Source organism: Rhinatrema bivittatum, chromosome 3, assembly GCF_901001135.1.
Source record: "Rhinatrema bivittatum chromosome 3, aRhiBiv1.1, whole genome shotgun sequence".
Taxonomy (NCBI): Eukaryota; Metazoa; Chordata; class Amphibia; order Gymnophiona; family Rhinatrematidae; genus Rhinatrema; species Rhinatrema bivittatum.
In genome coordinates this window covers 26,597,982-26,623,423 of record NC_042617.1, presented here as the reverse complement: position 1 = coordinate 26,623,423, position 25,442 = coordinate 26,597,982, and the positions used below count along the sequence as shown (strand labels likewise).

Here is a 25,442-nt window from a genome sequence, read left to right as displayed (position 1 = left end):
CGCGCCCGCAGCTCCGGGGGGGGGGGGACGACTATTTCAGAGCTCGCCGGCGGGAGAGGAAAGGGGGCAGCAGACCCGGCACTGCCCGCCACTTCCCCTCGCTCTTTTCGGTCACATCGAAGGTTGGAAAAGTTGATGCAACTGAGAAAGAGAGACGACAGAGAAAGTGGGGGGGGGGGGGTCTGCGAGAGGAATTCCCTGCCGGCGCCAGACGGGAAAGCAAAACTTGGGGGAGGAGGACAGTCTCGTGGCATCCCCCGCGCAGCGGTGGCCGGGCGGAGACTTTGCAGTCGCGGACTGACTCGCTATTGCGGGGTGCTCGGGTCCCGGGTCCATCTCAGCCTGCTCGGACGATGAGGTCCCCCGCCACCTTGCTCTCGCCCCTGGCGGCGCTCCTGCTCCTCAGCTCGCAGACCCTGCCGGGGACCCCCGGCTCCGCCTCCTCCCCCTGGCCCAGGAAGCCCGGCTCCGCCCGGCTGAAGAGGAAGAACCTGGCCGTGGACTTCTCCGTGCCCTCCGCTCTGCGCGGCTCCGTGCTGCACCTGCTGGGGGACCCGGAGGGCCGGAGCGGCTGTCACCTGGCGCTGTCCTGCGAGCCCCTGCTGGGCGCCCTGGCGCTGTCCGAGGTGCTGAAGAGCCGCCCGGAGCCGGGGGAGCGCCGGGCGCTGTCCGAGGTGCTGAAGAGCCGCCCGGAGCCGGGGGAGCGCCGGGCGCTGTCCGAGGTGCTGAAGAGCCGCCCGGAGCCGGGGGAGCGCCGGGCGCTGTCCGAGGTGCTGAAGAGCCGCCCGGAGCCGGGGGAGCGCCGGGCGCTGTCCGAGGTGCTGAAGAGCCGCCCGGAGCCGGGGGAGCGCCGGGCGCTGTCCGAGGTGCTGAAGAGGCGGCCGGCGCCGTCCCGGGTGCTGAGCGGAGGCTCGCCCGGCGGCAGCCTGCGCAGGTCCCGGCAGCTGGTGCTGGAGGTGGGCGAGGACACGGTACGGGAGGGCTGTGTCGCCCGGGGGCCGGGAGAGCTGCTGGACTTCGATCTGAGCGACCTCTTCGGCTGGTGGCTGCGCTCCGGCCAAGGGAGGCTCCGGATCCGGCTCATGCCCCGCCGGACGCTTTCTCTCCCGGGAAAGGAGGAAGGTTTGGCTGCCGCCATCAGGGCATCAGATCCTCGCCTGATCTTTCGCCTCTCTGAGAAGAAGGGTGAGCAGCTGCTTTTTTTCCCCCTCCCTTTCCTTGTTTTGTCTTTCTCTTTTATTCCGGTCTGGTGGGGGCCCCACATCCGTGAAAGAAATGGAATGGGTAGCCCGGGTCAGGACCTGTTCCTGTATCTGATCTGTATATTTTCTCCCTTTTATGATATAGCTACGTCTGTGCAGTGGTTTCCTCATTTGCATCCGGCTCCAGTATAGTTGTACGGTTTGGCAAGTTTCGGTATAGTAGTTTAAAGAAAATGTGGTATTTTCTAACGGAAAACATAAGAACTAGTAAAAAAAAATCATTAGGTATTTAACTTTTCAGTCAATGAAAGCCACTTTTTGTTAGCAAAGTCACTTATGAAAGAACCAGCTTAGAACACCAACCTTCTTGTATTCGGGCATTAAAGAAGTCTTATAAAACAGTGGACTGATAAGTAAAAAAAGTCCCAGGTTGATTAGAGCCTGCTTCATACATAGGCTTGAGTTAGGTCCTTTATGTTTCCTTTGCCTGTGGTCTCCTAGCATTGGATCCTGCTCGCGGCACATCTTATTGGTGGTTTGGCTACAAACTGTACCAGCCTATTCAGTAACTCTGTTGGAACACTGATTTAGAAAATAAATGACATTCTCCCAGATTTTCTTGCATCCATGGGGGTTCACTGGTACCAAAGAAGGGCTCCCCATCCAAATCAGGAATAAATCATTAGATCACAGTTGTGGTTCTCATTCTTGGGTTATGGACTGTTACCGCACCACTGGGTTGATACGATCCTGGTTAACATATGACTTAAATATTCAAATCTGTGTTAAGCTTTGGTAGAAAATAAGCTATTTCATATCTTACATCCAATCTGCCTATAGCTGTATAGGACACATCTTCTAAGAGAACAGCAAAACGTGACACACAGGGCATGTGGTAGGTTTTCTAGGTAAGAGCAGTTTTGCTGATATAGACACAGTCCAGCTGGGAAATAAGTCCCTACAAAACTACATTTATTAAGATACAGGTATTGGTACACAAGATAATACAACATACTGGATGATTTTAAACATTTTCTTTTAAATTTAGAAAGCAAGAATAACATACAAACATTAAAACAATTTGGAAGACAGACTGCAGTAGGAAATGTCTTGTAAACAGCAGTATCCATAAAGCAGCAAGTAACTTTAACTTTAGAAACCATCTGGGAGTGTATAACCCTTTATTGTCATATCTATTTTTAATTTTAGATTCCAACTTTGAATCATTGCAGCAGTGATAGTAGCAAACATTTGTGGCTATCAAAGAGCCTTACTTATTTTTTAAAAGCCCAGGATACCTGTTATTAGATCAGCTTGGGTTTTGTTTCAGTATGTAAGCTTTGGGAACCTTACAGAAGACCTCAACTGAAATTGCAGTGTTTTTATCCCCTATAAAATGGTAGGGGCAGCACACTATTATATTGCTGTCATAGATAATGTTAGACTTTCCAACTCACAGTTGTTATTATTATTTGGGAATGCTTTTTGCCCTGTGGGTCCATAAGAACACTTTAGATTAGTCATAAGTTGGATTAGTCATACTTTTTATTAGACCAGTATTTCATGTAGATCAGGATATGGAATTTCAGATCCAGCTGCAGTAGCCCCAAAAACATTTGAACTCACCAGACGTGCTCACCTTGGGACTGACATATATGCAACATAGGAGAATCCAGCGGTCGCTCAACTAGAATGATGTATATGACAGGAACCCGAATACAAAAGAGTATTCAACCTCATTAAAATCAAGAATGGGAACCCAATAGATGACTATTATCAACTATATTCTGGAATGGCAATTTTTGATCAATACATTGCTCATACAGCCCCTGAAGCAGCCCATTTTACATGGGCGAAACTCTGCCAGAGTCGGGCAATCATTGGGCAATTTGCTTTTATCACAATAAAGAATTTAAAGGACTTTTGATCTATTTCACTTTTGTTTACCATAAGATCTGTGGTGAAATCTGCACTATTTTTAGCACATTTGTTTTTTTAGCAAGCGTGGCAAAAGTAGGCACCTCCACGAGATGCAATAAGGGGACAGCTTGCAAATAATATACACACAGAAAATTAATGCAAAACAAATATTGGCGCAGATATGTGTGCTACAACATGCGCTGAAGGCCCTATGCAGTAAACATGCATTAATGTGGTGACCTATGACTGATTATTGGTTGAAAACCTTTGAGACAATAGTGAGTTAGTGGTCTGGGAGTGGGATTGAAGGTGGGCAGAGCAATGTCTAACCCCTTCATGATCCATCACCAACCACGTGGGAGCTATAATAGTGGATGCCGGTGAGCAGGAGAAATGCAGCAGAGATTTGGAAGGGGCTGCAAGAGCATTCAGCATTTCTGACATGTGCCTGTTCCCTCTCCAACTTTTCTTCTGGTTTCTGCCACTTAATTTTTCAACTTCCAGACAAGCGCTTACACTTTACTCTTGCCCTGAGCCAGGCACTAAAATACCTGCTTTAAAAAAACCCACACTAATGCCAGTGCAGCTTTCTTCATCGCCCATGAATTGTCTCCTTTGCATGGCAAAACCCATAGCAGGTGTACCACAGCTTATTACATCAGTCCCCTTGAGGGAGGGGGAGAAGGGGGCCAGGAGGAAGAGGCACTTGTAATAATATTTAGGTTTCAAGGTACCTTTCATATGATTAGGTGTCACCACGAAGGTAAAGTGAAGGTAAAAGGAAACCCACCTTTTTGGTGGAGCCTACTGTCATGTGACTTGGAAGACATTGCCTAATGCCTACTTCATTTCCTTCCTAGATTTTTGGACCCTCTTTCTTGACTCTCTTCTCACCATATCTCCCTCTTCTCCCCCCTTCCCTTCCATAACTTTCCTTCCATACCTCAGAACTACTTGTGCTCCTCTTCTTAGCTCCCCTACACTGAGCATCAGCTCTTCCTTACAATATGGCAGCACCCTAGAATATTTCTTCTCTCTCTCTCTCTCTCTCTCTTTCTCTCCCTTGCTGTTTCCGCTTCTCCTCCTCTTATTTATTTATTTGAAAATGTTTTTTTCCCCTGCTTGTAACAATATTATGTGCTAAATTTCCTGCACTCTCCCCTTTTCTTTCACGCTATTGGGGCTACCCTGTGCCGGCATTCCAGTGCAGTAGGTTGCAGCCTCTTGGTTGTGAATGCTTGCACTCATAATCCGTAGGCAGTGGGAGGAGGTGGGCACAGCAACACTTGAAAGAATTTGCTTTTTTTTTGCCTCCTTTCCCCTAAAGTGTGTTCACGCTGGAGTGCTGTTGTGCTGCCAGTCCCGACAAAGTCACTTGCCAATTCTGAGTTTTCGGTTGCGGAGCTGGCAACTGGAAATTTCACATGCTGCACTTACATATTATTTTACAGTTGCTTTCAGAGCCATAAAAGCTCTTTTCTCCAGTGCTTTGAGCCAGACAGTCTTAAAACACCAGGGACATTTTTAAAAGAATTAATTTGATACCAGGTGGAGCCTAACTTGTTTTCTGTGCTGTCTTCAGGAAGTGCCATTCTGCTTCACTGATCACTGATTAGGATTCTTTCACTTTTGTAGGAAAATAAACAAACACCTGTTTGTGACATTATTAAAATGCAATCACATGAAGAGGTCTTCAAGACTATTCTGGCTTTTTAAAAAAATGAAACTTTGAAAATGAAAATGAGAGAAAAAAGTTTGATTTGTAATTTATAAGCCCTCCTCCCCCACACTCTCAAAGTGTAAATGTTACTACTTTGTGCATTAACCTGCTAAAGGAATATGTTAGAGAGGTTAATTGATAAAGTTGTTTTCTGTTGGTGTATATTATGTAAGTCATAAACTGAGTCAAATTAAGGGGCTTATTTTCCAAAGGCTTATCCCATGCGATACGGCCATATCACGTGCGATAAGCCTCTATCGCACACGAAAAGGCCCTTTCCGCATGCAATAGCATGCAAATTAGATTGGGGTGGGGAGGGGCGGAGTCAGAGGTGGCTTTGCCGCCGGCGATAATGTTACTAACATTATCGTCGGCAGTAGCACACAAAATAGCACCACCTTTCACGGTGGTGCTATTCGGTGCAAAAGCCGGCAGCCGGCATACTGCAGCCGCCGAAATTGCACCGCCGTGGTGCGAAGGCTGTGGGCTTTCTCAGGCCTGCCCCCCCCTTTGCCCCCTGCCCCCCCCCCCACGTTTCCCCTAGCAAATAGCCATCCAGTAAAATCATAAGAATTAAGGCTGGTGGCTTAGTTTTTTCACCCTGTACAATTCACGAGAAAGAAAGCACTGTGACAAAGTCTTTTTCTAATGCCTGTAGTGTCAGTCACAACACATTCTTACTTTCCTCTGGTACAATGAAGCTAGCTTTATCCTTTCCCAAAGGTGAGCAAAACAAATGATTTTCCATTAGCTGGATACATTTATTTAGCTAACTTTTAGACTTTCTGTATGGCAGGCCTAACATATTTGGCTAACTTAGCGAGTCATTTATCAAAATGTGTTAGGGTGTTATCACAGGCTTTAGGGCCCTAATGCATATGATAAATACCGCATTGTGAAATGCATATGCAGATTTGAAAATGTTATTCAAGTGGGAGGAGTTTGGGCAGAGTAAATGGAAATAAGGGTTGGTTAATGTGTGCGATAACATATCATACACTATTGTGGGATTTAACTCTGGAAATAACTACGCTTTTTTTCCTCAGCGTTATGCCTGTGATAGCTGTGCGTTACAGCCAAAACGGGATTTACTGCAAATCCTGTTTCAGGAGGGGAGAGGGGAGGAAGGAGAGAGAGAGAGAACCTCTGTAGAGGGCCACTGATTTTTGAACTTTTTATACCACTGTAAGAGGGGGCATTATGAACTCGGGGTGAGGTTTGTGGGGTGAGGGGTGAGTTGGGTTTTCGGGGGAAGTTTAACATGCACAGTCATACATATAAACAGCACAGTTACCATCCTTGAAGATTTAATGTGATTTGATGTGCATGTAAAATTGCCCCTCAGAATCTACTCCACCCCACCCCACAAAGCTCACCCCGAGTTACTAGTGGCCCCTCTTACAGTGGTATAAACAGTTAACTTATTTGTGAGCTTCTACAGAGTCTCTCTCTCTCTCTCTCAGCATCACTACTTATCCAGCTAACTGCTTGATTCACTAAGACTTTTCTCCCGTTCTGTGTCTATAGGAAAATACCTTGATGAATCAGGCTTGACATTAGCTGGATAAATAGTTCCTCCCTGTTATTTCCTCATCCCAGCCAGCTCATTAAATACAGGGACAGTAACTTTAAAACAGGTGCACGGCCAAATGCACTGCAAATTTATATCCTGCATGCAAGTGCGTGCACATGTTATAAAATAGACCGGGTGCATGTATGTGTGTTCCCTGTTTTAAGCCTTTACACACCCAACAGGGAAATGTGGGCTTTCTAGATGCACGTGTTTAGGACATGACTATTTTCACCAGTTCAGCCACCATTTTTCTCAGTCTACAGCTAGGTCCACAAGACACCCCTGGTTCTTTGCACTCTCCCCAGTCAACCCAGACCCCTCAATCTGTTCATATGTGGCTAGATATCATTTTATTCTGACTTATACCTCAGCTGTAGCCGAAGTACAGTTGCACTGAAATGGACCTGGAGACTCGCCCATGTGCGAACATGCGTAGGCGCATATCTCTTGGCTCCACCCTCGAATGCCCTTGCCTCACTCACATTCCACTCCTTTCCCCCCCCGCCAATGTGAGATATTCGCACATCAGCACTTGTGTGTGTATGTGGTTGGCTTATAAAATCAGGTGGCCGCAGATAAGTGATCCATGCGTGTTTTAGCTCTTGGGTTTTTCGCATGCATATCGCTTTTCAAATTCACCTTTTAGCCAGATAAATGGCTTCTCTGCTTCAGTAGTGGCTGCTGAACATAGCTGGATATTCAGGCACTGCCACTAGGCTGGATAAGTCAGACCTTAACTGGCTAAGGGGTGCTGAATATCGAGTCCTAAAAAGAAGTTGTAGAATTAATCTTGTAATCAGCGGCAACTAGGAAAGTTAAAGTAGAGATCAGCCTGGAAAAACTCAGCTTTGAGAGTCTACCCAACACCTGAGTCAGTGTATCTTCCAGTAAGGGTTCCAAATGTTATTATATTCCTCAGATTTACCCTTGGAGGCATATGAATTCTCTCTATAGAAACAATATGAGACAGGTGTTTTGTTTTTTTTTATCCAGTGACTAACACTGGGAGATTCTTTCCAGGTAAGTGCTATGGAGAATCTAGCAGTGTATATAGTGTGCATGGCCAGGGGTGTGTGGAGATCCTTATTGTTCCCAGCAAACATAGACAGACTGTGAGAGTCTTTACTATTTCAGATCTCCTACTTCACATATCTCCAGTGAAACTGGACAGTGTTGCAAGTCCACTAGACATGCACCTAGGTACCCAACTCTCCCCAACACTAGGGGCTCACTGTAGATCAAAATTTTGCAAAATAGATAGGAAGCACATATGTGCATTGGAGAAGCCTAATAAACAGTTTTATTCTTTTGCTGCAGATTGAGATTTTGTGTGGTCTTTTCCATAAATGCACCCAGTCTTCCTCATTTGCTTCAAGCCCTAGATATTCATTCCATTTCTGTATTAGATGTTCAGAGGTTGAATCTTTATATTTGGATATCATCAGACTTCTGTAAAACCTAGACAGAGGCTGTTAGGATTCATGGGTTTCATGGACCCTTGGCCCGAGGTGAGGGTTGATACCACCTGTGGATAGTAGCCCCACAGATCCTCACCGTCGAGAGGCGAGGCCAGCAGTAGCAGGAGGTCTGGTAGTAGTGGCAGAGACATAGGGCGTCCTGCATCACAGCCTCGTGATCGCAGGAGCATGTAGAGAGGATACTGTGAAGTGTCCCGAGGAGTGGGGTAAGAGACACAGTTCGGAGGGAACCCACAGTACTCAGGCAGGACTGGAGATGCAAGTACCAGAGCAGGAGCATCTGACAGGGGAGCACTAGGCTGGCTCCGAGGAGCGGGGAGTGTGAGGCAGGAACTGTAGGAGGCATACAGCAGAGACGGTCCCGAGGGTTCGGACAGCGTAATGAATGAGGCTCTGGTGTGATGATGTAGGCTGACCCAAGGAGTGGGGAAGCCCGAGTCGAATCTCCGAAGCAGAGATGTAAGCCACCCCAAGGAGCGGGGCTGTGCGTGATGGAATCTCTGGTAGAGAAACGAGGCACGGCCCCAAGGAGCGGGGAAGCATGGAGTACAGTCACTTATGTAGAATGTAGGCACTACCCCGAGGAGCGGGGAAGCATGGAGTACAGTCACTTATGTAGAATGTAGGCACTACCCCGAGGAGTGGGGAAGCATGGAGTACAGTCACTTATGTAGAATGTAGGCACTACCCCGAGGAGCGGGGAAGCATGGAGTACAGTCACTTATGTAGAATGTAGGCACTACCCCGAGGAGCGGGGAAGCATGGAGTACAGTCACTTATGTAGAATGTAGGCACTACCTCAAGGAGCGGGGAAGCATGGAGTACAGTCACTTATGTAGAATGTAGGCACTACCTCAAGGAGCGGGGAAGCATGGAGTACAGTCACTTATGTAGAATGTAGGCACTACCCCGAGGAGCGGGGAAGCACGGAGTACAGTCACTTATGTAGAATGTAGGCACGGCCCCAAGGAGCGGGGAAGCATGGAGTACAGTCACTTATGTAGAATGTAGGCACTACCTCGAGGAGCGGGGAAGCATGGAGTACAGTCACTTATGTAGAATGTAGGCACGGCCCCAAGGAGCGGGGAAGCATGGAGTACAGTCACTTATGTAGAATGTAGGCACTACCCCGAGGAGCGGGGAAGCATGGAGTACAGTCACTTATGTAGAATGTAGGCACTACCTCGAGGAGCGGGGAAGCATGGAGTACAGTCACTTATGTAGAATGTAGGCACTACCTCGAGGAGCGGGGAAGCATGGAGTACAGTCACTTATGTAGAATGTAGGCACGGCCCCAAGGAGCGGGGAAGCATGGAGTACAGTCACTTATGTAGAATGTAGGCACTACCTCGAGGAGCGGGGAAGCATGGAGTACAGTCACTTATGTAGAATGTAGGCACTACCTCGAGGAGCGGGGAAGCATGGAGTGCAATCTCCATGGTAGGAATGTGGTCTGAGGAGCAACCCTGAGAAGCAGGGAAGCCGGCAGGCAGAGTCTCTGGAAGGCGCAGGAGCTAACCCAAGGAGCGGGGAAGCCTAGAGATAGGGTCTCCAACTGGAGCATGAGCAGACCCACGAGGAGCGGGTACCTGAACTAGAGTCCAGAGCCGCAGGCAGATCTGATGCAGGAACCACGGGGCCGAGGAGACAGGAGCAAGCACTAGGTGAAGGAACTCGTTGCCAAGTCAACTAGCAAGGGGTGAAGGAGGTCCTTAAGAATCCCAACCTTGTGATGTCTTCAGTCGTAGACGCTCCTGAGGTTCCTGCCATTGGGCCTTCAAGGGGAGGCCCGGTGGCGCGCATGTGTGCCTAGGAAGGCCCGGAGTCGGCATGGGTAGTAGTGGTGTCCCAGCTACCACGAGGAGCTTTGATAACCCGGAGATGTGCAGCTGTAGTGGCTGGCCCCAGCTGCGAGCTGACCTGGAGAGGAGAGCAGACCATCACGTGTCATGAGTTGAATCGGTCGCAGCTGTCTGCGACCAACGGTCATAACAGAGGCTTGGAAGTTTAGCAAATGATCTCGGCATACTTTGCCAATCTGTATCAAATATCTGAGCCCCAGTCCCAGCCAGATCTCTATTTCTTGAAAGTAAGAATGGAAATAAAAAATATATAAGTTGATACCTTTTTATTGACCTAACCTAATATATTTCCTGACTAGCTTTTGGAAACTGACACCCCCTTCCTCAGGTCCCAAACAGAATGGGCAAAAGATGACATTTTGCCAGAAAATACAAGTGAATTCTGACGTGCATTCCAATGATAGTATGAAGGGGAAAGGTAGGGGAGGGTTGATGTGTTAGGATGATTAGACAGTCAGTGACATTGTATGAGTGGTAGTGAATTAAGAAACCGAGGTCTCTGAGTCCTTTCTTGTCATTTCTAAAGCATCTGATCATTTTAACTTTCAAGGTGATAATTTTCATCAGCCCGCCTGGTCTTAAAGGTTTCATGTACAAAGTATTTGCAGACTTTTGACTGAATTTGTACAGCAAAAATAATGTACATCAGTCCACTTTGAAAAGTCCCGGGTGTGGGTGGAACCAGTGCCGATCCCCGTGTACCCGTTTACCCCTGTGCACCTAGTTTTACGAACATGCTTTGGAAATTCCAGGGTACATGTGTAAGCGGTTTACCTACCCCCGTTTCCTGCTCTGGAATGCCTCTTTGTAGCCTGCATAAAAGTAAGCACCACAACTAACTTTGTGCAATACTTTTACATGCGCTGGGCTCCTGTTGATGTTCAAACCGGCGGTTTTTATGCGCATAATTCATTTTGAAAATCAAGCCCAGGGAGTGTTCTTCTCAGTGACCCACCTGCGTACGGAAAGCGCCTGTAGGGTTTAGCACAAATTTTCAAAGCAGACTTATTTGCATAAAAGTGCACTTTAAAAGTTCCTGGTTGCGCGCTAAAGCAGTGACAACGCACATGCAGACATTCACGCCGGCTCAGGAACAGGCGTAAATGTGCGTGCATGAAGATTTCCGTGCATACTTTTGAAAATTAAAAGTGTGTGCCTAAATGGTTTCCCCACACCAACTCCGTCCCCTAGGAACGGCTTTCTGAAGCGTGAATAAATGTACACGTGAAATTGCACAAACCCTCTCCCCCTGGGCAATTTTTAAAAGGCCATTCATGTAGAAATCTGGATTATATATATTTATATATATATATGCGTGTAAATAGCTGCAAAGATTTTCCCCCATATGTCTTATGTTCTTGAATTGTTTTATTTCCGTGCATTCAAGTGTGGACTATGGTGGCAACCACATTACTTCATCTAGGAAAATAGGTATAAGTGAGACTGGGTAATTCTGCAACCAAGCCATTGGAAATAATTCAGTGCACCGAACTCCCAGAAACCTTCACACATAGCGCCAAGCCTTCAGGGTATGTGCAATGAATGGACTACTCCTGCTTCTCTATTGCCTGACCTGAGGTGAAGCCAGATCCAAGGACATCTAAATCATGATCCCTCACTGGTGTTCCTCTAGTGTGAGCCACATAGGCACAATCCCCTTGCAACGCTGCAGGTGCCCATGCCCTTAAACACCACAGAGTTTTGACAGGCCCCTACTACCAGGCAACATTTGTAACCATAAGAAACAGGCTTTTAAGATATTTCAGAGTTGGGGGGGGGGGGAGGGGAGGCAGGTCAGAAGAGCCCCAGCTGCGCTTAGGAGGGAGGGGATGGAAAGCCCTGAGGAGGCCCATTTTGATTCAGTTTTTGATTCGGGTTATTTTTGGAAAATGAACCAAACCAAAAAAAAAATCATTAAAAGAACCAAAAAAACCCATCTCTCCCCTGAACCAAATCATGAAGCATAATGAAATTATTGTGCCTTCACATCTCTAGTGTATGCATGCTATTTAACACATATATATTAATTGTGGGGCAAATTTTTAATTTTACGCGCGCTACCCGGCGCTAACAAATGTACACCTGATTTTATAAAATGCGCACGCTGCCGCACACGTTATAAAATCCGGGGTCAGCACGCGCAAGGGGGGTGCACACTTGTGAACCTTGCACGCGCCGAGCCCTAGGGGAGGCCTGATGGCTTTCCCCGTTCCCTCCGAGGCCGCTCCGAAATCGGAGCGGCCTCGGAGGGAACTTTCCTTTCAATCCCCCCACCTTCCCCTCCCTTCCCTTATCTAACCCACCCCCCCAGCCCTACCTAAATCACCCCCCTACCTTTGTTGTCAAAGTTACGCCTGCCCGAGGCAGGCGTAACTTGCGCGTGTCGGCCGGCTGCCGGCACGCCATCCCCCGGCACAGCCGCTGTGCCGGAGGACTCGGGACTGCTCCAGACCGCCGCCCTGCCCCCAGCCCACCCTCAGACTGCCACCCCGGCCCCGCCCCGGCTCCGCCCCTTTTCATATCCCTGGGACATATGCACGTTCCGGGGCTTGTGCGCACTGCTGAGCCTATGCAAAATAGGCTCGGCATGCACAGGGGTAGGTTTTAAAGGGTTACGCGCATATGTTACGTGCGTAACCCTTTGAAAATCTTCCCCTATATGCACACATCCCCTACATAACTCTTTGAAAATCACCTCCTCAAAGTAGGCATCTGTGAAACTGAGTTGAAAACTAGGATTTCTTAGGAATATTCACAAGTGGTTAATTTTTCCTTTTACATCATTTTTCCCTTCGAGTTAAAAGCTTTCACACAACTCTGCACACTCCCTCCCCAATGCTTGCAGTCAAGTTGCATTCAGCAATGAGCCCTCCGCTCTGTCCCAAATTGCTCCCTAGTGTCCAGATAGTTTATTAATGTTTATCCATTAGCAGTTAATGTATTTAAAACCCTAGAGGGAACTAAGTAAGTTAAGAATATATTTTGCATTCCTTACAGAAGCTTTGACTGGAAATACATAACAGCCAATTTCCATATTTACGCTATGAATTTCTTCTTACTTTGACAATGCTATTGATATATTAGTATCTTAAATAGGGGCCAGCATGCATTTCTTTTGTTGCAATGTTCACTATAAATAAACCCTGTGAGTTCTTACCATAAGAGGCTGTGACACTGGAAACGGCATCTGCTTCACTTATATCAGTCCTTGTGGCTCTGAAGCAAAAATTGTGTCAAAAGGCGCTTGTAATAAAATATTATGATGGCTAAGACTGGGCTTATGGTGTCAGCACAGGGACTCAGCTCCATGCCTGGAAACGCGGTGATGTCACTGCGGGGACCTCATGCCCTGCAGTGACATTAAGAGCCAAGGCTGTTGGCTAGTCCAGCACGACATTACAGGGCGGGGGAATTATCAAGCAGCCCTACATGTTTGCTGAGTGCATGGGTACTTTTCGCCAAGCGTGCTTTATAGCAATCTTTTGAAGAGGAATTATGTGAGGTAAAAAAATGTGCCTGCTGAACTGGCACAAAAGAGTAGGAAAGCTTTTCTTTTTTTCTATCATATCTCTTGGCACCGAAATGCTTTCACGGTACCCCTGTGTGTGTATGCTTAATATTTGCTAACGTGAAATATGTATCCTTTGACCAACTATGTACTTTCTTGGATGCTAGAAAATTGAATGCGACTCAACCCGCCATGGCATTCCAATATGGTAACTCGATTCCCTCAGCAGAGTTTAGTGTCAGGAATGCCTTTTTGGGTTTCCTACACAATTTTGTCTTGTTGCGCCCAGATTTTTCTGCTTGGGATCCTTCAGATTATTGGGCTTTGAATGAGGTGCCAGTGAATAGTTTTCATATCCTGACTGGAGTTTTTCGATTACTGTTGCATTTGTCCATACTCTATGCCTTGTTTCGTTCAAGCTGTTCTTGATGTAAGGGGCAAAATGCAACAACAAAATTAATGCGCTGTAGAAACTCGTTTGTAGTTTTAGTGGGGCAGAGAAGGGTAATTTTCAGACAGGTTAATTTACTACACGGATGCACTTTGTAAAAATCTCATCCTGAGGAAATGAGCAAGGTTGTCATGCTTTCACTGTATAAGTATTTGGAGTATGGATTCCATTTTGGGCACCCACTCCCATAAAGGATATCCAAATGATAGACAAGGAGCTTGAGCAATAACTTGATAAGTTAGTCCTGTTAGGACCGGCTGGTCTGGATTGAGGAAACACCATTTGGAGAGTGCCATAAGATGGCAGGAGATTTTCATTTCATTTCATTTAATAAAATGTATTAATTGCTTCACACTGACAGCCGAGGCGATGAACAATAAAACATTCATAAAAATACATTAATACAAAAACATACCTAACTAAAATAAACAGACCATATACATAGATACATTGCTCTAGAGACATACTACTGCTTCTGATATTAAAATCATAGATTGAGATGAAAATACAATCAATCAGTCAAAATTACCGAAAAGCCTGCTGCATAAGAAAAACCTTACAAGCAGTTCTAAATGATTTACCACAGAGATTCAATCTTAGGTCAACAGGCAGAGAGTTCCACAATGAAGGTGCTGCCACACAGAAAACGCCGACTCTCTTGTGGATGACAAGCAAGCAGATCTAATAGATGATATGTCAAGCATCCCCCACCGGGATGAGCACAGTTGATGAGACGGATGGTACACTTTCAATAGAGCGTTAGCCCAAAAATGTGTATCTGAATTTAGCAGTTTAGATATGATCATGCCCACTTTATAGGCAATTCGCTGCTCAGTTGGAAGCCATTTTAAACTTACAAGCATAGGCGTTATATGTTGGTGACGCCTTGTAGCTGATATTAAATGAGCGGCTGCATTTAACAATAATTGTAAAGGATATAAAAGTAGTGTGTGTTAGACCAAGGTAACGACTATTACAATAATCAATAACAGGCAAAATAATTGCTTGTACAACTGTTCAAAAACCATGAGGAAATAATAAATGTTTTAAACCGGCAACAACTCAAAGCTTAAAAAAAGTATTTGATAACAGATTTAATCTGAGCTTTAAAGGAAAGATGGGAATCAATCCATGTTCCTAGATTTCTAATGGAATCTGAGATACTGAATGATGAATCTCCAATGGATATGGAAGGATAAAGCTTAGAAGACTGTGATTGTTTAATTACCAAAAATTTTGTTTTTGACATATTAAAGGATAGCTTGATATGGTGTAACCATTGTGTAGGACTAGGGCTGGTCTTCTGCCTAGCCAGACCCCTCCCCCGCAGATTGAGCTTTTGGGATCTGGGGGCCAGTAGGGCTTGGCTATGGGCTAGGTAAGTGCTGGAGCTGGTAGTGAGTGCAGGCAAGGATTGGAAGAGGCAGGCTAGAGCGCAGGATTAGAACAGGCAAGGCTGTACTGGAGAGCAGGACTGGAACAGTGAGGCGGGACTGTAGTTTGAGTGCAGGCAAGGACTGGAGCAGGATTTTGGGTGTAGGCAAGGACTGGAGCTGGAGCTTGAATGCAGGCAAGGACCGGGCTTGACACAGGCTGAGGCAGAGCAGAGTCAGGACGGGACTCACAAACGTGGAACATTGAACATAGAGGCCTGAAGGCTAATTAAGCAAAGGCAATAAATGAGAGACCCCAAAGGGCTGGAATGGCAAGGTCTAGATAGGTCACAAGACAAGACAAGGGTTAGAAGGCCCAAAGGTCACAAGACAAGGCAAGGGTTAGAAGACCCAAAGGCCACAAGGCAAGGCAATGGTTAGAAGGCCCAGAGGCCAAAAGGCAAGGCAAGGCAAAGGTCAGAAGGCCACAAGGCAACAAGGGTCAGGGCAAGGTGGCCACAAGGCAACAGAGGTCAGGGCAAGGAGCCAAGACAGACTCGATGAAAAGGCATCAAAGCAGGGGACGGACAGGGTTATGTAGGGCTGAGGCTTGGGTGTGATGCAGGCAAGGAGGAGGAGCTTGACAAAATTGAAGACCAGGCATACTGAAGACTTCTGATGGCAAGGAGGCTGCACTACAGGCCAAATAGCTGATGTGGATAGCATGGAATGGATCTCCGAGGAGACCTCTACTGGTGGGGAGGCATCATGGTCCGGGTACAATGAGGCTACGTAGCAGCTGAAATCATAACAAGTCCCTGACAGCTTAATTTTCAAAGAAACTGAGCACGTAAAATGATCGTATCTGCATGTAAGTAGCTTGTACTTGCGCACATGCTGTTTTACAAACATCAAAAGTGCATGCGTATTTTTGGGTTTTTTTCCACACATTTACCTGCACAAAAAAAGGGCAGTGTGGGGGCATTCTGAGAGAGGTCGAAGAGGAATGTATGCAAGTTGCTGTTTTACAGAGATTTATTCAAATACATTAGGCAACCTTTTCATGCAGTTCTACACCTGCGAATTATCTCGTGCAATTAAGAACATAAGAACATAAGAAAATGCCATACTGGGTCAGACCAAGGGTCCATCAAGCCCAGCATCCTGTTTCCAACAGTGGCCAATCCAGGCCATAAGAACCTGGCAAGTACCCAAAAACTAAGTCTATTCCATGTTACCATTGCTAATGGCAGTGGCTATTCTCTAAGTGAACTTAATAGCAGGTAATGGACTTCTCCTCCAAAAACTTATCCAATCCTTTTTTAAACACAGCTATACTAACTGCACTAACCACATCCTCTGGCAACAAATTCCAGACTTTAATTGTGCGTTGAGTAAAAAAGAACTTTCTCCGATTAGTTTTAAATGTGCCCCATGCTAACTTCATGGAGTGTCCCCTAGTCTTTCTACTATCCGAAAGAGTAAATAACCGATTCACATCTACCCATTCTAGACCTCTCATGATTTTAAACACCTCTATCATATCCCCCCTCAGTCGTCTCTTCTCCAAGCTGATATCAGACTCGTCTTTTTGTCTGCTAATGTCGGTTGGGAAGTCTGGGTGAACTGGGGGAGTTCAGGGTGAAGTACTGGGAGGGTCTTGATGAAAAGACTCAGTGATTTCAATTCCGTGTGTATTTATAAAAACACACACGGAATTGCAGATAAGAGTTCTACACGAACAAGTTCTCTTTTTCTGCTTGTAAAATATGCACACATATATTTATAACATAGGTAGAAAAGGTATGCGCTTTCAATGCATTGCTGATATTTGTGCATAATGAAACATACGCATGTATGCTGGGATTGGACATATGCGTATTTTATAATCTCTGTGGATCAGATATGAGCAAGTTATAAAATTTAGTAGATCTCTGCAAGCCCTTATTCTCGTTTATATGAGGCCATGTGGTGTTGTTTGAAAGTCATCCTCCCTGTGATGGCTGCTTTTCAAACCATTCACACCCCTGGGTAGGTACTGCAGGGCAAACTGCAGTGCGCTTCAATTTAATTACTTGGTTCCAAGTGTTTTACTCTTTTTATACTGGACTGCGGAGTTCTGCCCTGTCCTTGTGTACACGGGTCAGAGCTGCAAAGAAAACCTCCCATGTCTAGGGATTACATCAAAGCCACGAGCTTTCAGAATTCATCTCCTGTCCTGCAATTTCAACTTGTTATTTGGAACTGCTCCACTGTTTGGAGAGATCATGTCGGCAATGCAAAACTCGTGTCTCATTTGGCACCGTGAGCCACCCTTGTGCTGGAGAGGCTCATGCCAGAGCTGAAAATAAAAGGAGAAAATTAATTTGCTAGAAGTCCTTGCCAGGTGGGCGAGAAAGGGAAACTGCAAAACAAGGAAGTAATCATCTCAGAGGACCTGAAGGTTGCCAGTTGGAGTAATAAAATGACAGGGAAAGCTAACAATAGGCTCCGGAGCATAAAGAGCTGTAGCACTTTCTGTAGGTCACGAGTGAGCTTTTCTGTGACGTGTCTGGCAGTGCAGAATGGATTATTGTGGTAGCTGTCTCAGGGTCGTTCATCTGTAATCATCTGCAGCCGTAAAGTACAGGAAGGCCTGAACACGATAGTATGCCGGCTTGGGACGGAGAGTTCCAGATATGATGGCAAACATACATACGGGGGGGGGGGGGGGGGGGGGGGGTGGTGGAGGCAACCTCAGTCACTCTGCACAAGTTTTCAGGACATCCTTACAGGAGTGAATGATCATTCTTACATCAGTGGGTGACTGCTCCAGTCTGGAATATCCAAAGCTTTCAGTCCATGAAAGATAAAAATCAGCCAACCTCCCTATAACTGAGGTTGTAGTACAGTTTGGGGCAGGAGACTCGAGTGTCCTGTCGATTGGAGCTAATTGGCGCACAGCAGAACCTGGGAAGGACGGGAGGGAACACGGCTGCTGATATACTCTGGCAGCCCTTGCTGGTCACAGAGTTGCACCGAAGGATCATTTCAGAGAAGACATCTCTCCAGGTCTCGGGGTCTGAAAGGCTTCCCCTAGTGCTGCCTGTGTATATCATCTGGGCTGGAGTGAGGGCTTAGAGAGGGAATAAAGGGGAAAGAATAATAATGATAAGACCCAAATATATATTGTTAGATGAGATCCTTCTTTATTCCATAACGGCTGAATTTTAAATCGGCCATGAGCGTAAAAATCGCCACTTATGCGCATGGCCAGGCGTTGCGTGCGCTGCGCATGCTGCGCGCATTTTCAAAAGGACCCAGCCTCTCGCGTAAGTGGCGATACGCGTACAAGTGCCAGGCCCTGAGAAAGAGGTGGGCCAGAGGGCATGTCCTGGGTGGGGCGGGGCAGGATGGAGGCCGGCTGGGATAGCGGCCACTAGATGGTGTCCCGGGGAAGCCAGCGCCGGCAGCCGGCCGGTGCGCATAAATTACTTCTGCTCCCGAGGAGCAGCAAGTAATAAAATACAAAAATTGAGGCAAGGTAGGTTAGGTTTAGGGGGTGGGAAGGAGAGGGGAGGGGGAAGGAAGGTTAGGCAGGGGCTTAGGGAAGTTCCCTCCCAGTCTGCTCCTTAATTGGAGCGGACTGGGAGGAAACTGGGGAAGGCCTGATTGCACTGCCGTGCAGACTTTGTAAAAATTCACCACCGCCCACCCCCCCCCCCGGTTGCGCGCAACGTCCACACATGTGCGCGCACATGACATAAAATCAGCGCATCCATGAGCGTGCGCCAGGAACAGCCTGCACATGGACATGCACGTGTATGTTTTAAAATCTACCCCTAAGTGTTTGAGAGGACACTATGCTAGCAGTGCCATTGTAAGACTTTTTGTCACCTGGCACAAAAACATAGAAACATAGAACAGGATGACAGATAAGAACCATCAGGGCCATCTAACCTTCTTAATTTCCTTCATGGTGGAATGTCAGAGACTCCACTTGATCTCGGTCTTTGACCTCAACTGGAGATCGGTTAGGGTTTTTGTCTTCAACATCAGCTCCACTGGGAGGACATTCCATGCATCTCTCATCCTTTGAAGAAATATTTTCTGTTGTTGCTCTTAAGTCTTTGCAGCCTCATGTTGTGATCCCTTATTCTACAGCAGGCATGTTTGCTTCTTGTGCATGTAATACCTCTGAGGCCAAATTTCCAAACCTATTTACGTGCATAAAACATTTTTTTTTTTGTTCTTAAATGACTCATTAAGAAAATCTGCTTGTCTTTTCATGCAAAAAAAATATGCATGTAACTTGATTTCCTGTGTACTCTTATAAAATATTCATATTTATTAGATTAAAAGATACTCATAAGAAATAAATCTTTTCTCAGAAAAACATGTCCGATTAAATTACAATATCGGACATTGAAGTCCATCCACAAAAAGGGAGAAATCCAATACACTAAATCCCCAAGAGGAAGGAATAGATGCTAACAGTAAATAAAAAGGAAAAAGCAAGGGAACATAGTCAGGACAACATGCAGGCTAAATTACAAAGCATCAGATTGAGAATCCTTGGGGTTAACAGCTGCTATGTTATTGCTCTAAAACATAGAGAGCAGAGAAGGCTCATAGTAAACAAACCTCACACATTGATAACTTATTAAACATTTATAAATGATATTTCAAACCAAAGGAAGTGGCAATCTGCAATTCTTTAGGTCTTATATAACAAAAAGCTTGTCTTCATTTGTAGGTCTCTATAGACAAATCAGAAAAAAACAACCCTAATTTTAGAACTGTGAAACAAACATCTCTGAGGTCCATATTCAAAAGCATTTAGCCAGCCAGCTCAGAAGATAGCTGGCCAAATGAATATTTGGGAACATATCTGGCTAAATTCCATTGCATCTCGCGGCCCACGAGCTGCGAGCCGGGCTCCTCACCGGATGCCGTCTCTTCTTTGTGGCAGGATGCCGGCCTCTCTTAGAGCTAGATTCATCATTTTGCTATAAGTTTTGCGAGAATAGCACCCGTGATAAAAAAAAAAAGGGGTGTAGTGAGGGTAATCTTCCAGATCCCTCAATGCTATTTTATCACAAATTTTCACATTCTGAGCTGAGAAGTGCCAAGACAGGTTTTTATTGCATCAGCGACAGAAAGAGAGAGAGACTTGTTGCTCCCCTGCCCGCGCTTCACACGGACAGGGCCTTACCTCCGCGGCCTTGTGCTGCCGCCGCCGCTGCTCGTCGTGGTCCGGAGACCGCAGCTGAAGCTGGGCCTCGCCTGAGGCGGCCAACGCCGGGTGCTCCCGTGGCCCGGCCGCCATCTTGCCGGCATGCTGGCAAGATGGCGGCCGGGCCACAGGAGCCATGCCGGGTCTTCACCTCACCTGGAAGCCGCCTCCCTCATCGGGCCTGCCTGCGGCCCAGCCTTCTCCTCCCCGATGCGGCAGGACACTGTCGATGGCATCAGGGCCTGCCCGGAGGCCCAGCTTCCTCAACTCTGCCTCCTCCCTGCACAGCGGCAGTGACACCGCTGTCCAGGGTTCTGAACTTCCTGTTTCCTGCTTCTCCTAGAGGGCAGGTCCGCGGCTTATCTTCTTATAGGGACAGAGAGGCGTGGCTCTCTAGGCAGCTCCTCCCAGGGAGTTGTCCTCTCAGCCCTATAAGAGAGCCTTGCTTCATTCCTCCGTGGTCTTCGCATCTATCCAGATGCTTCGGAGATGTCTCTTCAGTCTTGATTCCTGTTCCAAGTCTGGATGTCCGTGAGTCCAGATCCTGATGTCTGTTCCAAGTCCGGATGTCTGTGAGTCCAGATCTTGATGTCCGTTCCAAGTCCGGATGTCCGTGAGTCCAGATCCTGATGTTGGTTCCAAGTCCGGATGTCCATGAGTCCATTCCAAGATGTCCCATGATCCAAGATGTCCCATGATCCAAGTCCTGCAGTCCATTCCAAGATGTTCCTAGTTCCAAAATGTTCCTAGTTCCAAGATGTCTGTGAATCCAAGTCCTGTGATATTCTTTGTTCCCTTTTTGATGTTGTCCCGGTCCTAATGCTTCAGGTCCGGTGGGACCCATGCCTCCGGAGATTCCCTGCTTTTACCTCGAGTTTCCTAGCTCCAAGGTTTTATCTGTTCCCAAGTTCTGACTCCGGAGGATACGAGAGATTTCCACTAACCTACACTATGAGACTTCCTGAGCTCGCCTCGCTCCTCTCATGATCCACGACCAGCCTCCTGGCTGTGTAGGGCACATAGTGGACAGTGTGGTCCGTGACCAGCCCCACATGCTGTGTATGGCATCTGAGGGTCTTACTCATCCCCGCCTGTGTCCATGTTCTTCGCCTGAGTCTTCAGCGTGGTCCGCGACCAGCCCCATGTGCTGTTTAGGGCACCTGAGGGACTTGTCTTCCTCGTCCCAAGTCTACGTCTCAAGTCTACATCTTCGTTCCCTAGTCTATGTTCCATGAGTCTGCAATGTGGTCCGCGACCAGCCCCACGTGCAGTGTAGGGCGCCTTCCTCATCCTAAGTCTACGTCCCAAGTCTTTGTCCCAATTCTACATTCCAAGTCTACGTTCCAAGTCTTCATCTCCTTGTCACTTCAGTTCCAAGTCTTCATCTCCTTGTCTCCACGTTCTAAGTCTTCATCTCCTTGTCTCTTCAGTTCCAAGTCTTCATCTCCTCATCTCCTTCCTCCAAGTCTATGTTCCAGTTCCGAGTCTACGTTCCAGTTCTGAGTCCCAAGTTCCACTTTGTACGCCTCAAGAGTTCCAAGTTCCACGTCGTACTTCTGAGTCTCGAGTTCCAAGCTCCTAGTCCTTGCCCGAGACTTGTGTCTTAGCCTTGTCTTCCTAGATCTGTCCAGTCTTGTTCCAGTGCCGCCCATTCCCGCACACACATCTCACCACTGGTGCGACTCATGTCCTGACCTGAGCTGCCCTGTGGCCCAAGGGCTCCACTCTCCCATGAGCCAAGTGATGTGCGCCGAGCCCGCTCCATCAGCCCCTGAAGGCTGCACTCACTTCAAGACTTTATAAGTATTTATACCACTGTAAGATGGGCAACTAGTAACTTGGGATGAGGTTTTGGGGGTGGCCTAGGTTTGGGGGGCAGTTTTACATTCACAGTCAGAGGTACGAACAGCACAGTAGACATCAGTGAAGATTTTATGTGATTTGGAGTTATGACAGGTACACAAAGATGAGATTTGTACATTGTACTCTCGACCTAGCTTGATAGCAGCTAGCTAGATGGTGCATCAACTAGGTCGAGAGTACAGTGTACAAATCTCATGTTTGTGTACCTTTCATCGCTTCAAATCACATAAAATCATCACTGATGTCTACTGTGCTGTTCGTACCTCTGACCATGCATGTAAAACTGCCCCCCAAAACCTAGCCCACCACCAAAATCTCACCTTGAGTTCAGAATGGCCCCTCTTACAATGGTATAACAAGTTGACTAATATGTGTGCCTCCCTAGAGTCTCTCTCTCTCTCTCTCTCTCTCTATCCCTCCCCCCAAAACACCCTCATTTTCATAAACTCCACCCAAACTCCTCCCTTTTGACTACATTTTTAAAATTTGCATACGCATCTCGCAATTTGTTATTTATTGCATTGCGATAACGCCCGCAATAATGCCAAAACACAATTTGATGAATGACCTTCTTAGACGGTAATTTTGATACCAGCACATGGGCACACATGTAAGCGCATATGCCAGCTTGTGACAAAGGACATGGCCATTTTATAACATATGGGCGTATATGCATGCACGGTATAAAACAGACTGAATGCGTATACATGTGCACACCTTTTTATCTGGACGTGTTCATGTGTGCAGAAATGCCGCCTCTACCATGTAAGTGGGGGGATTTTAAAAGACACTCGCACCAATGCCATTACCATTTTTACCAGTTTATTCCCAGTTCGCCCAGTTAAGAGATAGGATTTCCAAACCTCCCTAGCTTATTAGCCTCCTTTGTCCCCCTTTTATCCCCAACCCTTAAAACCCCACTGACTAGCCTAGTTTTTTTTTTTTATTTCAGCACTTGCACGCCATCCATAGCAGTAGTAAAGTTACACGGCAGGAGACCTCATCACACACTTGTGTGCATAAGTACTTATGTGCACATTTCATGTTAAAGTCCTGGAATGCCCATGCCAATGCCCTGCCCCTTTTTTGGGCTAACTTGTGCGTATACCAGGATATGCGGGTGTACATGGGCGCCTACTAAAATCTGCGCAGCGCACATTGGCCCAACTTGTGTTCATATCGCCTGGGCTTTGGCGCACTTAGGGCTTTTAAAATCCACCCATTAGCATGTGCACGCGCTGAGCTTAAGACATTTAAAGGGCCCATGGTGGGAATACCACCGAGGCGCCCTTAGATGACATCATCGGCCTTCCTTACATAAGGCTACCTGAGATGCCCCTACAGTGCTTCAACAATAGGTCCAGCTACCCATGGTAGTGCGTGTTGCCAGCGTGTTCCTGTTTCATCTGCCCAACCTGAACCTACTTCATCTGTCCAGTCTGAACCAGCCTCATCTGCCCAGCCTGAATCTGCCCAGCCTGTTCCTCCACCTGTTTGGTTTTATGCTTACTAGCTCCTTGAACTGATGCCTGGTTTTGACCCTTGCTTGGATTTCCGCTTTTGCCCGTCTGCTGCCTGACACTGACCCTTGCTTGAACTTTGGTTTTGCTTGTCTGCTGCCCGTCTTTGACCCTTGCCTGGCCCTAGACTCCGCCACATCACCTGTTCCCAGAGACCATCACCTAAGTCCTGCTGGCCCCGGCACCCGGCTGATATAGGTGAAGCCTCCACCTGGTCTCTGCCTCGCCAAGCTCCACCTACTGGCAGTGAGAACCTGTGTGGCTCCTTCCCCCCAGGTAGAACCAATCTCACCCCAGCCTAAGGGTCCACAGACACAGCAAATTCTAGCTGACCAATAAGTCAGATGGCTAGAATTTAGCCAGATAAATTAGGAGCATTCCAGCGGCATAACTGGGAAGAATTCAGTTAGCCAGCTAAGTTAACTGGCTAATTCAGATATTCAGAGTTAGCTGGATGACTCGTCTGGCTAAGTCTGGTTGAGCCAAAGAGCTGCCCTTTAAGATAGCCATATTCAGTAGTGTGGCTGCATTATTGTTGAATATACCTCCAAAGTTAACCGGATAAGTTTATCCGGCTAACTTTGTTATCTGCACTGTGTCTGAATATGGACCTCTTCTGTGTCTATAAAACAATTTAAATATTAGTTCCACATCTCAGTGGTCCCCAACCCTGTCCTGGGGGCCCACCAGCCAGTCAGGTTTTCAAGATATCCACAATTAATATGCATGAGAGAAAACTTGCATGTTATGGAGGCAGTGCATGCAAATTTTCTCTCATGCATATTCATGCCTAAAGCTCTGTAAATAGGCAAAGGGGTACCAGCATTGACAGGAGTTCTCCAAATCACCGTGAGAGGAGCAAAAAAGCAGCAAAACTAGGGAAAACACCTGAAGGCTCCAAAAGAGGGCAACAGCAACAGTGAAATGAATTATGACATCTCAAGTTGCAACCTGGCACCAAAAGTGGCATCAGCATCCTAAGGCAGCATGGAGGGGCAATGAAGCAGAAAGGGTGGCAGAAAAAGACCCCAAGGCAGGAACGGATAAAAGGGCCAAGCAGCACCAAGAGTGGCTTCAAGACTCCAAAGCAGCATGAAGGGTGCAAAGCAACCCCCCAGGCTGGTAAAAATAATTTAAAATGTATGGTCTGGGGTACAACAGCAAGGCAGAGTGACAAAGAGAACTCTAAGGTCTACGTTCTGGACATGGAGGCAAGGCTGAGGGGCACAAAGACCCCCCCCCCCCTCAGATGCTGGATGGAATTTTTATTTTCTTGTGAAATGGATTTTCTGAAGGAGACATCACATGGAGGACCTCTGAATTGTTTCTCTAATGATCATAGTGTGGTTTGCTTTATTTAGAAACCTTTTCCCATATTCTTTAGCTGAGCTCATGCTGTTCCATTTTCTGATTTTCTGGTTTTACATGAAATATCTCTCACTACGCTAATTGTTAGCACATTCAGAACATTGAAATGGTTAATCTTGAGCAACTTTTCTGTTGTGCCTGTATTTCTTCCTTCTAAATGAGGGCTTTTTTTTTTTTTTATTTTTTATAAACTACAACTGTTAAACAGGGTGGGAGAACCAGGCTGAGATTGTGAAGGGGTTGGAGAAAAAGAAGAACTATAGAACAGCTGCCATGACATGGTAGTGAAAACTGCCTCTCTCTCTCTTTTTGCCATTTTTTCGGGGACAAAACAAGAAGAAAGCAAGTGTGGGTGGGAAGAACATCCCAAGACTCCAAAAGAGGGCATC

At 46.8% G+C, this 25,442-nt stretch overlaps 1 protein-coding gene across 1 annotated transcript in view; it reads left to right on the top strand.

Annotated features, from left to right (window-relative positions):
• The first annotated feature begins 203 nt into the window (after nucleotides 1-203).
• LOC115088476 (ALK tyrosine kinase receptor-like) overlaps nucleotides 204-25,442 on the top strand; it is an 837,313-nt gene continuing 812,074 nt past the window's right edge. The window contains exon 1 of the mRNA XM_029596749.1: nucleotides 204-1,185. Coding sequence (XP_029452609.1) covers nucleotides 354-1,185 — 832 coding nt within the window. The 5' untranslated portion in view covers nucleotides 204-353. The remainder of the gene's footprint in view (nucleotides 1,186-25,442) is intronic.